The sequence below is a fragment of the Monodelphis domestica genome, chromosome 1, assembly GCF_027887165.1.
Source record: "Monodelphis domestica isolate mMonDom1 chromosome 1, mMonDom1.pri, whole genome shotgun sequence".
NCBI lineage: Eukaryota > Metazoa > Chordata > Mammalia > Didelphimorphia > Didelphidae > Monodelphis > Monodelphis domestica.
Window position 1 is genome coordinate 82,103,104 of NC_077227.1, and position 16,181 is coordinate 82,119,284.

Here is a 16,181-nt window from a genome sequence, read left to right on the forward strand (position 1 = left end):
CCTTATAGCACAGGTGATTTCTTCTGATGCTCTTAAATTCACTCAGTTAGCTCTTGATTATTTGAAATAACAATAGTAGAGTTCCTTCCTTATGTTACATTTTATATATACTATTTTAAAAATCAGTCTGCATTCTTTAAATTAGCACTTGACTTTAAAAAATCATTTAATTTTATTATTGTTTAATCTATATCTCTTCATTTCTCTAAGAGAAGAGTACCAGATAATCTAGTAAAAGTTTTCCTAAAATATAGGGAAACTATAACCATAGCATTCCCCATCTCCACTAATTTTGGAATCTTTTTTTTTTCTTGGATTTTTAGAGGACTCAGTTTGGCACATTTTCTAGATATTTGTGAAAGAGTTGTGGGAGAAGAGTTTGACTGGTCTTTTGCTACTCTGTCATCTTCCCAAGTAATTTTTCTAAAACTCTGTCACAGTCTTTACATAGCCCCTCAGTAAACTCCAGGGGCTCTCCATTATTTCTAGAAGCAAATATGAAATTCCCTGTTTGACATTTAAAACTCTTCATAATTTGATTCCTTCCTGCTTTCTAGGATTCTTAACACTTTACTCCTCTCCATACACTGTGATTCAGCTATACTAGCCTACTGACTCTCCATCTTGCATTTTTTGTACCTTTTAATACCTGCCCTCTATACCTGGAATGCTTTCTCTCCTCCCCACTTGCTCTTAAGTTCCTTGAATTCTTTCGAGATTCAGAACAAATCTCACCCTCTGCAGAATTTCTTTTCCTGGTCCTGCCAGTTGTTCATGTCTTCCCTCTATCCTTTTTCTGTTTTTTTGTATCTAGTTATTTACATGTTGACTCTTCTATTTGAATGTTAAACTCCTTTAGGGCAAAGATTTTTTTTTCTTTCTTTTTGTCCTCAATAGAAGTTTGTGGAGATACTGGGTTTGGGACCACCCTTTATTCCCTGCTTCTAAGAAAGTTGAGGCTTAGTGGAGTTCTGAGCTCTTGGGCTAGGATTTCTGTGCTGCAACAGCCTAAGGCAAACAGGTGTTTGCACTTAGACCTTAAAGAGGGGAGCTTCTGGGAGGAGAAGCCTCCAAGTTTGCCTAAGGAGACATGAATCATATTATATTGGAAACAAATTAAACCTGTGCTGATCAGAGCCTTGAATAGTGCTATTTCAACTGGGGAACTCTAGAGATAATAGACTTAAAAAAAATGCTTGTTGACTTAGTGGCTGTGAGTGATGGAAGTGGCCCACAAGGATGGATTAGTAGACAATGGAATGTTATTTTAGGATTTAAAATTTTCTATGGAAAATCTACATGTATATAATTTGAAATCAGTTTTGTTGAAAAAGTTCTCATGGAAATCATTGAATCTAGGTTCTAGTTTGAAATTCATTTCAGAACAGCCTGCTGCTCTAAACTGAGGAACATCATAGCAATTTATTTTATGCTAGATTTTAACACAAATCAGTAGCATCATAACTCCTAGGTCTATTTAAAATAAATATAGTCATTCTTTTTTTTCTTCTGAAAACCCTTACCTCCCATCTTGGAATCAATACTGGGTATTGGTTTCAAGGCTGAAGAGTGGTATGGGCTAGGCAGTGGGGGTTAAGTGACTGGCCCAGGGTCACACAGCTAGGAAGTGTCTGAGGCCAAATTTGAACCCAGGACCTCCCATCTCTGGGCCTGGCTCTCAATCCCCTGAGCCACCCAGCTGCTCCCTATATTTATTCTGAAGAGCTTTTTGTTCTGAACATCTACAATGTAGATATTATCATTCTGCCAAGCATCATGGGGGATACATATTGTCTACCCTTAAAATGCTTACAATCTAGTTGAAGATACAAGGTATACATCTGAAAAGTTAAATATAGGCATGTTCCAATTTTTCACCAAAATGTATACCTGGAACCCACAGTACAAAGCTGATTGTTTTAAAGGAAATCATACACATTTTTCAAACGACTTATGTTAGAAGTAATATTCTGAAGTAAAAACTCATTATCAGCTTCTGTTATAAAATCAAATATGCTTACTTTGAAATGGAGAAATCTGTAAGTTCACTAGTGTATTACCTTCATTGATGTAAATTGCAGCCCTTTCATGACTTCTTATTCTATATGATTCTTGCATATATTTTTACAATGATAAAAGAATTCTCCAAATTAGAATAGAATTTTAAAGTTAGAAGAGATCTTAGAGAATTTTTCCATTGGAATTATGTCCCAAAGAGTTTTTGTTCAGGGTTATAAGCCAGGATCTTTTGTCTTCTATATTGTCTTTTGTCTTCTATAGCATATCTAATATTCTTTCTATCATATTATACTTCTCAGTTTATGAAACTTCAGTAAAATTGACATAAATATGCAGTCCTCTTTGTTTAGATGCTATTTTAGTCTGTAAAATGTACATATCTCAGAACTATATCACTGAATCTTAAATTTAAACTACTTAAATCAAATATAACTATAATCAAAATTATTAACTTAGATTTCTTTCTCTACAAATTCTTTGTCAGAAGCAGAGATATTTGAAGTCCATCCATTTATTTCTGTGATTCCCATTTTATCACTCCCTTCCCTTTTAATGTACAACTTTAATTGCTACCCTGAAGACAAAAAAGAAAATTACATAAGGAAAGCAACAGCCTGAAGATTATGTGTGAAAGAAAGGGGAGAATAAGTCACACTTCATACTTCTTTACCTTAATGATGGTGGATAGTGTTTATTGTGTTGTGAGGGCAGCTATATAGTACAATGAAGAGAGACCCCTGGCCTGAAGTTGGAAGACTATCTTATAGAGTTCAAATCTGGCCTAGACATTTAGTATTAGCTGAGTAACCCTGGCCAAGTCATTCAACCTTATTTGCCACATTTTCTTCATCTGGGAGGTAATGATGTTCATATGATGTTTGTATATCAACCTCAGAATTATTTTTTGCTTGTTTTGTTTTTAACACCCAACTGGTGGAACCTTCTCTATTACCTTTTTTGGGTACCCCTTACTCAGGGATCTGATACAGAAATTAATGAATGAACAAAAGACTATAAATTCTTTGAGAAGTAACTCATCTATTAAAAACCTGCATTGATTTTCCCACCACCTATCAGATAAAAGTCCAAATTCTACAGTTCAAGACTGTCCACAGTTCTGTGTCAGGCTGCTTTTCTGTCTTGGTGTCTCATTGCTTTCTTAAATGAGGCCTATACTTTAAAATGTACTGTTTTCTATTTCTTTAACATAAAGTTTTTAAACTCCACACCTTTGCACATCCTGTTCTCTAAATTCAACAAATATTTATGAAGTGGATACTATGCTAGGAGCTAGATACACAAAAACAAATACCTCAGAAAGCTTATGTTTCATGGTAAGGGTAGCAGGGGATATACCATGTATTTACTGATAAATAAATACACAAGACATTTTGAAGAGGGAGAGAATAGTGCCTTTCCCATCATAATACAGCCAAAAGTTTTTACCCCTTTCTAAAAATAAATGCTTATTGAACATATGAATGCAAAAAATGGAAAAATTGCATGTTTTATGAGATATTCTAAAATCTGTTAGGTGGGAAAGACCTCCTAAATGTATTTATAAGCCTACTTAAGACAAATTGAACTGCCTTAGTTTTTTTTTTAACTTCATTTCAGCAAATATTTTGGATTTCATGTCAATAAATATTTATTAAGCACCTATTATGTGTAAGGCACTGAGCTGGGCACTGGAGATGTAAAGGCTAAAATTAAACTGTCTCCATTTTAGTAGCTTAGATACTCTGAAGTGAAACAATATGTTTACTTAAGTAAATAGAGTAGTTTTGGTAGAGTTGGGAAGAGGCACTGGCAACTGGGATGAATCAAGAAGGCCTCCTAGATCAGGGGGCCCTTGAACCGAGTCTTGGCAGGAGCCAGAGATTGATTCTAGAAGTTGGAGGTAAGGGCAGGCATGAGGCGATAGCCTTTACAAAGACAGAGAGAAGAGATGGAATGTTGAGTTTGAGAAACAGCTGAGAAGCCAGTCTGACTGGAACATAGAGTGTGTGAAGGGAAGTAATAAAAAATTCTGAAAAGGTGGGTGGGAACCAGATTGGGGAAGGCTTTAAACAGCAACTGGAGAGTTTGTATTTTATTCTAGTATTTAACCTAAATTTCATTTTTATTGGGATTTAGTTTAAAAAATTTTTACTTTGTTTTCTTCATTAACATTTACCATACAAAGTAGGTAGAGCACCTTACTATGTGCTCTTACTATGCCTGGCTTTGTGCTAGACTGTTAGGATACACATACAAACAGAAAAGACAGCTCCTGCCCTCAAGGAGCTTACATTCAAATGGGGTAAGACCACATATAAAATGGAGCAAAAAAGGGAGAAAGAGGTACAGATGAAGTTTCTACAATGGAGATGTCTTGTGGAGGATCAGAGGTGCATCTTGAAAAGATGAATGACAGAGTGATTGGCCTGGGCTTCCTCCATAAATGGATGTTCTAGGAGGAACCAGCCAGAACCAGCCAATCAAAAGGAGAGGCTTCAGGAGTAGGAGGATACCTCCAATCTCAGTATGGTTTGAACTTCTAGGGAGAAAAGATTTCCATGAAGTCATACAAAAAGTCCCCAGTCAGGAGGGAAGCCTTGACAGCATTGGTATACATCAAGCAAAATAACCCTGTTCTCAAGGTGCTTACATTCTAATGGGAAGAAGACAACATGTAAAGGAGAGCCGAAACAGGGGTGGTGGGTGGGGGATGGTATTGGAGGGGAAGGGTATAGTAGAGAATTAGAAAGTTTTGTGGAGACCCTGGCAAAATAACAGACAAAAAGAGTTCTGAGTAGAAAAGTAGATCTATTAAATTTACTGAAACAGTAATGAAAATAACATCTAAAATGGGGGAGTTCTTGATCTGGAGAGGAAAACATAATTAGCTATTTGAACTAAGGCTGGGAAGTATTATTTTTTCACCAGAAGCCTAAATATGCTTCACTTCATATTTCCTCACCATAGTTGGCTCAGCCTTATGGAGGAAAATAATGATAGCAAAGGTTGAAGTCAATATAATGCCTTCCCAGCTGAGGTTGCTTAGACTAGGGGTATAACCTGATTTTTTTGGAAGTGAGAGCCATTTGGTTATTTGTTGTGTTCTTTGATTAGCTAGCTGTTAATCACAGTACCAACATTTCTGTATTATCAACATTGAGAAATTAATTTTATTCACTGAGTCATGCCATAGATGGCATGAACTGATTTTCATTAACATTTGTAAACCCTAGTAGTTTCAATGTTGGTTTGAAAATAAGCAGAGTAAATGAGTATCAGTAAGGCAATAATTTATCCTCCTCATGTCACAGAAAAAGAAATATTGTAACTTTTTTGATGAGAGTTGTCTTTTTAATTATATTGGAAAGTCATTATTCTAAATCCAGGTCTCAAGTTTCAATTTAATTTTAAAATATTAAAATGTGTTTCTCTTTTTAATATAATTTTTTTTTCTTGTTAGTTTGGATTTCGATGGCGAGTAGAAAGAGAAGTAATTTCAGGAAAAGGTAATTTTTTTCCCTTTCAACATCTAGATTATTATGCTTTCAAATGACACTGGGAGGGGTTATTTCCTGGTTTAGCCAATTGATATTTTTAGTTTTGACTATACAGATGATGTACATGTGGCATGAGCAAACAAGTTCATAGTATAAAGTAATTCCACTTTTAACAAAAATGTAATAAGCATATTTAATTGGATGTTAGTAAATTGCTTACTATAATCATTCCTTATTAGATAGCATCTGCATATTAATTAAAAATTTTTTTTTCTCAGAAGTTTTTCCCATATCTGGGATTTTATAATGTTAGTGTTATCTCTAGGTTCCTAATTGGTTGATTAATCTTCCTCCAAGTGTAATTTTTCTGGCCATAATCTTTTTTTTTTATCTTTGTTTCTTCTAATCTCAGTAGACTTTTGGAACCTATGATTAAGGGATCCATACCCTATCTTAGGAAATATACCCCAGTTCTTCTTTTATTTATTTATTTTTTTAAACCCTTACCTTCTGTCTTAGAACCAATACTGTGTACTGAGGCAGAAGAGAGGTAAGGGCTTGCCCAGGGTCACCCAGCTAGGAAGTGTCTGAGGCCAGATTTGAACCTAGGACATCCTATCTCTAGGCCTGGCTCTCAATACACTGAGCCACCCAGCTGCCACTCCCCCCACCCCTGCCCCAGTTCTTCTTTTGCCTACTTGTATCTCTTCTAGTGGCCAAGTTTGTCCTTACAATTTTAAATTCATTTTCAGTAGTTTTATGTGTTTTTCATTTATTGTTGTAGTTGTGTATTTTGTTCTCCTGACTTTTCAGTTTCACAGTTTGATGCAAGGAAAAACTCCCTAATAATTTAGGTAGAATGGGCTGCCTCATTTATTGTTGTAGTTGTGTATTTGTTTTCCTGACTTTTCTTACATCATTTTGCATCTGTTCATGTCTTTTCATACTTCTCTATATTTATCATATTTGTCTTCTTTAAATCACAGTAATATTTAATTATATTCATGTACACAGTGTATTTAGCCATTCTCCAGTTGATGGATATCTACTGAAAGCCAAAGTTTTCAGTTCTTTGCTTTCTACAAATATGCCACTATAAGATTTTCACTATCTCTTAAAGCATTTTAGGTCCCCTTAATTCCACTTCTCCTTGAACTCCAAGTTCCTTAATAATATACTTGACAAATGGACATCCAGTCTTAGATGGAAATGGCAGCCCATTCTACCTAAATTATTAGGGAGTTTTTCCTTGCATCAAACTTAAATCTGCCACTGCAAGTTCCACCCCAGACTGTTCTGTGCTTTGGATCAATCTTTTAAATATTTGAAGACAGCTATCATGTCTCCTTTCACTTTTTTCACACACAGCTAAACATCCCATATTACTTCAGTTGTTATTCTAAATGAAACTGAAACCCTTTGTTCTTTTGTTTGCCTGGCTTTGCATACTTCCATAGCTTACTACTGCTTTTAATATAACTGAATATAACTGTGATCTGACCAGGGTAGGCTGCATCTAATCACCTCCCTAGACATGATGCCTTTCTTAATACAACCTAAATTTGCATCAGCTTTTTTAGTTTCTTCTTCAACCTACTACATAGTTATTGCTTCCTCAATCTGGTATTTATGAGATTCCTATTCTTTTCAATTCAGAGGTCATTTTTCCTTAGTAGGGAAAACAAACAAAATAATAATTGAACAGCTATTCTCTCTACATTGTTCATTATCTTGATTCCATCTCTTCTTTGATGTCTCTCTACTCTCTCCATAGGCTTTATTTTTTATTTATTTAATTAATTAATTTAGAATATTTTCCCACAGTTACATGATTCATGTGTCATTCCCCTCCGTCCTACCATAGCCATCAAGCAATTCCACTGGGTTTTACATGTGTCATTGATCAAGACCTATTTCCATATTAATATTTGCACTAGGGTGATTGTTTAGAGTCTATATCCCCAATCCCCATTGACCCATGTGATCCAACAATTATTTTTCTTCTGTGTTTCTACTTCCACAGTTCTTTCTCTGGATGTAAATAGCATTCTTTCTCACAAGTCCCTCAGAATTGTCCCGGATTAGTAGAGAAATCCCTTACATTCAATTGTGCCAAAGTGTATCAGTCTCTGTGTATAAGGTTTTCCTGCTTCTGCTCCTTTCACTCTGCATCAATTCCTAGAGGTCGTTCCAGTTCACATGAAATTTCTCCAGTTCATTATTCCTTTGAGCACAATAGTATTCCATCACCAACAGATACCACACTTTGTTCAGCCATTCCCTAATCAAAGGCCATCCCCTCATTTTCCAAATTTTTTTCCACCACAAAAGAATGTGGCTATAAATATTTTTATACAAGTCTTTTTCCTTATTATCTCTTTCCTCCAATATACTTAAAAAAAAAAAACAAACAAAATAAAACACTTTGTAAGCTTTCCTCACCATCCTTAGTTTTCTTTGATCAATGAAGCACATTTTGAACTTTAATATACTTAGCACTAGTTTTACAGGACTATGCCACTCATTTGTAGTCATCTTCTTTTACCTGCCCTTCCATCTTTTGTGCATGATTATTATGTTTTTTATTTAAGTTGATGAATTCCCCATGTATCCATATCATTCTCTTTAGATGACTTTCCCCTTTTCCTGAACAAAATTGTTTCTCTTACTATCTTCAGAATTTTTCTAATCTTTTGTATTGAATTCCCTTATAAAATTATGGTTTATAGGTTCCTATCGATCTTTTCTAAACTGGACCCTTTAAAATTTTCTTTTCTAAAATCTAGGGTGCATATCAAGCTATGCCTGGCATCCTTCTCTTTATCATAAAAATTTAAGCTAGAGCAGTCACTTCCCTTTATAATTTCAGTCATTTCCACCCTAGCAACCAGTTTTTCCTTGTCGTTGTTGCTCATTTTTCCTATCTAATTATAGGTAGGCTTGGGGGGATGATGTGATTGTTTGAGGGCTGAGAACTCTGAGAACCCTCTCTACTTGCTGATTCAATTGACCCTTGAGAAGCTGATAGTTTAAAGACTTACCTCAGACTTAGATGTAAGCTTTTTGATCTCATTCTGATCTTGATTATGTCAGGGACTGAACAAATTCTAGACTCAAGTTTTTGGTCTCACTGTTCACTTGATTCAGTCAGACACACCCTTGATTGTCTTGTCTGTCAGCTACCCCAAAGTGTGAACTATGTCCTTATCCCAAGTCCAGACTAGAATTCCCTGGACTGGGGCTCCAGACTTCTCCACAGGTTTGAAATTTCAAGGAGTGTGGATTGTCTTGTACCACTATTGTGCCCAGTCAGGATCCCAGGATCTGGATGTTGGCTTGATCTTAGATTCTGAACCTTGAACTGCAGATGTGGGGTGGGGGTGAGTGGTATATTAGGTGGTTATTTTGTTAGGTGGTTTATGGTAATAGGGGGCTGTTGCGCAAGTACACTGAGCAATATGGTAGTGAAGAGTCAGACCTTCTCCCCTCCCACAAATTTCTGTTGTTCTCTTCTGTTTGAGTGAAGCTGGAATTCAGACTGAGTAAGTTGACTGGAAATCTGACAGATAACTCACTCTCTAAATTTGTTAGAAATGGGGTTTATTTTAAGGAAGGAGGGGAAGAGGAGGTTAGATAGGAGAGAGGGGTTAGGATTTCCTTAATTTAAAATAAATCTTAAATTGAATAACTAAAATTAAATAGCCTTATAAGAGGGATGTCTTTAACAGCTTTGAAAGGGTCTTCAGAGTCAAACTCTAATATCTCAGAGAAGAAATTAGTGACCAGGCAGAGGAGATCCTCAGCTCTTTCTCCCAATGGTCTCAGGGAAAAGAGTCTGCCTGAAGCAGTTTGTGTGTTCCTGTTTTAACTGCCTTCTCTAGGTCACATTCTCTTCTGGAATTTTCCCTTGATGGATGGATCTCCAAGCTTCCATTCATTGCATCTTTTCTCCAGGTTTTCTGCCTTTATATTTCTAGCACCAGTAACTTTCAGGGAATTGAAATTATGTGTTTCTGTATCTGTCACAAAACCTTGCTTGAGTTCTTGTGACTTTTTCCTACTTTCTTTTTTGTACAATTCAATCCCATTGCCCACTCTACACTGGAAAAAGTTCTCTAAGAAAGATTTTATTTCCTTTACACTCTTTTCCTGTGTAGTTACTATACAGGTCTTTTCAAAGTCTCTTATCTCAGTTACTAGTTGAGATGTTATTTCCATAATTTCTGCATCAATTTCTTTAATCTGTCTCTGCCTTTCTCTTACTTTATTGGATGTACTAACATTCACAGATTCACTTTCTTGCACTGAATTTTCACCATTTCCCAACTTTTTTCTACTATTTTCAACTGCAGCCTCATTCTCACTATTTCTTCTATCTCCATTTGTCACACTATATACTTTAAAGGCCTGGCTTTGTAACTCTTTCCTAATCATATCTGAGTACTTGGGTTTTGCTCCAGTTTTTATAGCCTGTTACATCTCATGTAAGTCCGGAACTTGCTTTGAGGATTTTAACGTGAAATGTGAACAAGTGGACTTTTTGTACCTAGTTTGTGTATTTTGTGTGTTCTTGCTGTTATTGACTTCATATTTCTTCTTTAAAAAACAATTTTTAATCAAGTGACCTTTCTTGTGGCAAAAGAAACATTCCCTAGTTTCTCTCTGCACTGGTCTTTGTTTATAACTAGGTTTCTTGTAACTAGATGTTGTTAAGTCTTAACCATGTTTAGTCTCTTGATTTCTTCTATCTCCTTTTGTTTAAGATTATTCTCTGTCATTTCTACCTTTTCCTTTAGGTCTTTGACTTGTTTGATCTGTTCTGATTGATTGTCAAACAAGTAACTTGCTGTGTCATGCAATTCTATCAGGCTAACCGATTCATACTTGGGGAAATAGTGCTTGAAGAAATTTTTTAAATTAGGTGTGCAACCCCTCAAAAATTGCCTTTGGACATGGCTTGAAGATTCTTCACTATTTGATTCTAGACCTAAGATTGATTCTGCCATCTCAGACAGATGGTCGATGTATGTGGCAGGATGACCTTATCAAACCTAGCCCATGCATTAGGTTTTGAGCAGCATTGTTTTATGGCCTGTAGTAAGTCTTCCCTGCATTTTCTTAAGTAAGACATGCTAGTAGGGTTAGCAAAGTCCATATCTACCCTTTGCTCCACAGTGGGCCAGCTAATCAGGCTACTATCAGATCTTGTCTTCTCCAGGAATTGTCTCTGTTCATTGTGGGCCAAACAATTCTGATAGTAGGAACTCTACATCCTCAAAATCAGGATCAAAAATCCTGAAAGCACGTTTAAGCTCCTTTCGGGATTTGAAAGGATTTTCTACAAATTTTGGGAAGTGTCTTTTTATGGATTCAAGCCCCTGTGAGGTGAATTGCCTGTGAACCTTAAACTACAATACCCCAGCTGTTGATGATAACTTAGTGACTTCTTTTAAAGGACAGATTTTCTCTGGTTCACAGTCAGGCTTGTTCTCATTGTCACCTTCATTTCCCTTAGGTACACTATCTGTTTGTCCATTATCCTTGCCCATAACCTGATCTAGCCCTTTCTCCTTAATCAGTTCCTCAAACACAGCCTTAATCATGCTTCCCAGGTTATCAATAGCCAGTATCTTTTCTGCCTTCAGGGGAATCACAAATCTAAAGATCTTCTTTACTTGGGTTAGAGTATGTAACACTGCCATTAAAATTGCATAGACTTGAGCCAGGACCTGCTAGAGAACCAGTTCAGTTTGGAATGGCAACTGCTTAATAGACATTGTTATGTTGCCTAGATAATCAATAGAGTCCACGATCATGTGGGTCATTCTGCTGTACAGTATGTGGTAGACCCAGAAACAAGTGATCACCACAACTCCACAAACAACTTGTTTGAACATCTTTACTCTTTTCTACTCTGCCTTCCGAAGGATTGTGGGTTTCAGTCAATCTTTGAGGTGCCAATTGTAATAGAAATTATAATCTTGGAGATATTTCTAGTTATAATAAATGAGATACTCTGGCTTGACTAGAGAACTACTAGGGGAAACCTCAAGGTGCCTAGTTGTAATAGAGAGAGGTATACTAGGGGAATACTTGAGGGTGTCTGTCAATTCCCTAGATGGCTAATAGATCAAGATATTTCCTACCCTCCACCCTTCACTTCCCAGTGCCACCCACTCCCTCCTATCTCCTTTCCCCTCCCCCCTGTTAGTCAGCCACCTTTCTATGTAACTCAAAGGTGAACTGTGAGGTTTAGAGAAGATACTTTTCCCCTCTTTCTCAGGTAAGGAGGTTTATTGGGGAAGATAGGACAGGATGGAAGATGAGGTGAAAGGGATGGGGTTATCCCTAGTCTATAATGAGGATTAGGAGGATTTTGGGAAATGCCAGTCCTGTCACAGCTGTGACACAAAAGTCTGTCAGGGAGTTATGAAGGACAATTGATTTTCTTCTGTCTTCTTCTATATAATGGTCAGTCACCAACATCAGCCACACCAAAGCCTCAGCGTAGGTCAGAAGAAGCCAGTCTCTCCCTTGGTCAGAAGCCAAGGAAGTCTCTCAGTTCATCTTCTGGCCAGGCTCCAACTGTTTTTCCTGTTCACTTTTTGATTGACAGATGATGTCCCCAGCTCTCTGTCTTGCATGCACGAAAATTCTCTCTTCCTTCATGCCTCGTCCACAAGTCTTATTCTCTTACAATGTATTACTCTCTTATAATCCCCCATTTTGCGTTTGCCCAGAATTCAACTTGCATTCTGTATTAACCTCATAAGTTTATCTTGAAGAATTCCTAACTTTCTAAGCTTTTCCCATACTATATTAACTATTCTACTATTCCCCAAAATAAAAAATCCTACTCTGTCTTAATTATTCTAATTAAATATTCTTATTCTAAGTTTGGGTGTAGGAAAGTGGAAAGGTCATAGAGATTCAGATTCAATACATAAATGTTTTTTTGAACATAATAGCAAACAATGCAACAATTTAAACTATTTTTTACAATCTGTCTTATCTCTTAATATCTATAATTTGTTCTAAGTAAAAGTTTCTATGAATAATAATTGTTACTAAGATTATTATGTAACTCAACTTCTATAAACAATGATATACATCTGTCCTTACATCACCTAAGAATTTGAACAAATTTTCTAAGCTTTCTTTATTTTGTTAGTAATTAGAACATTAATAAATTAACCTAAAATTATTAGTCTGTTAGTCCATTAGTATTTACAAATATACATAGATTTTATCTATACAGATTTTACATATGTACAGTTATAATACAGTGTTGTATGTGATTTCTGTGCAAAGTCATGCAGATAAGAAAATTCTGAATTTTCCACAGAAGTTTATAAGTATGTATCAGTATGAATTTTGTGTGTTTCAATTATGCAATGTGTTGTATACTTACCCAGTCCATGAGATTCTCTTCCACATTGTGCTTATGTGTAGTTGCATGTGTGTATGTACCTACATGTGAAGTTAACATGTATGTCACATTCTTACATGACTTCATGACCATCAGTTCAAATTTCCAAAGTCTTTCCATGTCTGTAGTGTTGATTATAGAAACCTACATGTCTTGGGTATTTCATCTGTGCTGCATACATGTGTTGACTGTTGTCCCATGTCCCATGTTCTTCAAAATACAGGAACATACAGGAACATGCATGCATGTAAATTTTTCGTATGTGTGTTGTAAAGGGTGAAATTATGGTTGAGCCTGAAAAAATCTAAATTTAAGTGGTCGCCAAGGGAAACCCCAAATAATAAAATACCCAAGTCAGCTGCCAAATTTTATGGTGATTTAATTGATATAGTAGGGAAGATTTTAAGAAGGAGGAGGAAGGAAGGGGCTAGTACCGGGCAGGAAGACAGGAGATCTAGAAAGTAAGGTTTTGAGTGTGAAGGAGGAAAGAATCAGCCTGACTTCCAAAGAGGCTTAGCTAAGATTCCCGAACCTTAAAATCAGCTCTAGGGCAAAACTCACCACCCAACACTCCAAGATGTTGGAATGCTTAGCACGCTGCCAGCCAGAGTCGTCTCTCCAGGGAAAGAGAGAGAGACAGAAACTGATGTGCCTTATATGGACGTTTTTACTTCACTTTTCTGTGTTTTATCTGTACCAATAAGGACTTAGCTTAACTTAGGACAGCCCAGAGGTCTGTCCTTTTTTTGCACATGTCTGTTGAAGGCCATCTCCTCAGATAATTAAATCTTGAGTTTGATGCAGACCTTTCAAAATCTTGTTAAACTGAGTAGGGTGGAGAATGTGGAGTTTCCAAGACCTGATTCTGTTATTCCAAGTATGTTATTGATCAGGAAATAGCTAAATCAGATCTTCTAAAGAATGGTCTGATTAGGGTGGAATAGTTTTAAAATTCACAGTGTATGTAAGATTGATTTCTGTTTCCTTGTGCATGGAAGTAAGTTTGAGTTCTTCATGTGTGCTTATCAGTGTTCATGAGTTGATTCTTCATGTGTGGAAGCATGATATTACATATGATAATCTTCATGTGTGGAGGCATGTAATATGTTGTACTGTATAAATTTTTCAGGATGTATGTTGGGAATTTTAAAATGATATTATCTTATATCATTTGATGTTTGATTTCACAAGGGGGTTTCCTTTGTATAGTTTGCTTCTCTAAGATGTTCATGTTGAAAGATTTTCCTAACTTTTGAGTTTTTCTTGGGGATAGAATTTTGCTTTTAGCTTATGGGTTTATGTGTTTTTTTATTATAGATAGAATGATACATGATGATATAATGTATTTCATAGAGTCATGTCTTCTTAGTCAAGTAACTTTGTTACATTTTCATTGTTGTTGCAATTGTTGGCAGAGACTTTAGCAGAGACATTTTTCATTGGAGCTATAATTCTAATGGGTATGTATGTTTGCCTGGAGCTATTTCATTTTTTTCTTTTGCAGTGCTTGTTTCTGTTTTAATTTTTACCCTCACATGTTTCCTTTATATTAACACATACAATGCTTTCATGTGTGTTGTTTATGTTTTCTCATTCATAGCTTTCCACTTATAGGGACTGTTGTCAAATATTGTTAGGGCTATTTGTTGTAGATGTTATTTTATTCCTCTTCATTGCTGGTAATGTTATGGGTATAATGTATTTTTACATGTGAAGCGTGAAACCACGGATCTTTGTGTTCAACCTTTACCAATGTAGGTGTTACCATGACAACAGTTACAGAACCTATCCATCTTGGTTCAGTAGGAGATTCTTTATTAAAATTCTTGACATATACTTTGTCTCCTGGTTTTATCTTATGCAATGAAAAATCCAATGGTATTCTTTGCACTAGTAATCCTAGCTTTCTTAATTTTTCCAGCCTATTTTGTATTTCCCTTAGATATTCATGAAATACACATTCCCCTTTTAACATGGACAGATATGATGATTTAGCTGTCCTACCATGCCAAAGTAGTTGACCATATAACATTTCAGATGGCGATAAGTTACTTCTTGGTCTTGTTCTTATTTGAAACAAAGCAAGAGGCATAACATCTGTCCATTTCAAGTGTGTTTTTGAACAGAGTTTTCCTATTTGTGTTTTTAATTCTTTGTTCATTTGTTCCACTTGGCCTGAACTTTGAGGTCTATAAACATCGTGATAATTGCATTTGATGCCCATGTTCTTTTATATTTTTTGCAGAATCTGAGAAGTGAAATGAGACCCCTTGTCTGAGTCTATGGTATTGGGAATGCCATGCCTAGGGATAATTTCTTTTAGTAGAAATATCACTACTGTGGCTGTATAATTTTTCTTGACTGGATATGCTTCAACCCATCTCATCAGTCTATCCACAATAATCAATGTATACTTGTATCCCTTGTCTTTGGGCATGTTAATATAATGTATTTGGATACATTGGAAAGGCATATAGCTTAGAGGTCTGCCTCCCAATGCTATGTTCTGAAAATATCCTTGATTGTATTTTCTACGTTTTGCATGCCTGGCAAGTTCTAATGGCATTTGTTGTTATTCCAGGTTTCCATCCAAAAGCTATACTGTATCCAGAATACCCTGCACCCCATAATGTCCTTTAGCATGAATCACAGTGCATAGATGTTGATATAATTTTCTAGGGAGAATTGGTTTACCCCCTTGAGCAACCCAGATGCCTATGATTAATTTAGCACCCAGTGGCTCTTTCCATGACTGAACTTCATTTCTACTGTAAGCTTCAGTGAGATTATGCTTGTCCACTAGAGAGAAATTCAGCACACAGTGGGGCCCAAATCTTGTAGCATATTTTGCTGTAACATCCACCCTTTCATTCCCTAGGAATATTCTCTTTTCCATGAGTATGTGCCTTGGATTACGGTCACCTCTTTTGGATATTCTATAGCCTTTGTAAGATGGTCTATTAATTTGCCATATGCAATTGGTTTCCCAGCTGATGGTCTGTACCCTCTGTTTTTTTCAAATAAATCCAGATGAGTGAATAATTGTAAAAACAAATGATGAATTTGTATATATGTTCACTCTTTTGCCTTTTGACAACTCCAGGGTTTTGAGCAGTGCTTTTAACTTGGTGCCTTGTGTACTAACATGACTTGGTAATGATGCATACCACAGCATTTTGTCATTATTAACTACAGCAGCCCATGACCCTTCATCCTCTATGAATGTGTGAGGATCC

The 16,181-nt window shown here is 36.1% G+C and overlaps 1 protein-coding gene across 2 annotated transcripts in view; it reads left to right on the forward strand.

The window, feature by feature from the left end:
- LOC100023687 (protein FRA10AC1) overlaps positions 1–16,181 on the forward strand; it is a 66,232-nt gene that overhangs the window by 20,535 nt on the left and 29,516 nt on the right. For both annotated transcript variants that reach the window (XM_007478790.3, XM_007478789.3), the window contains one exon: positions 5,480–5,525. In XM_007478790.3, coding sequence (XP_007478852.1) covers positions 5,480–5,525 — 46 coding nt within the window. The remainder of the gene's footprint in view (positions 1–5,479; positions 5,526–16,181) is intronic.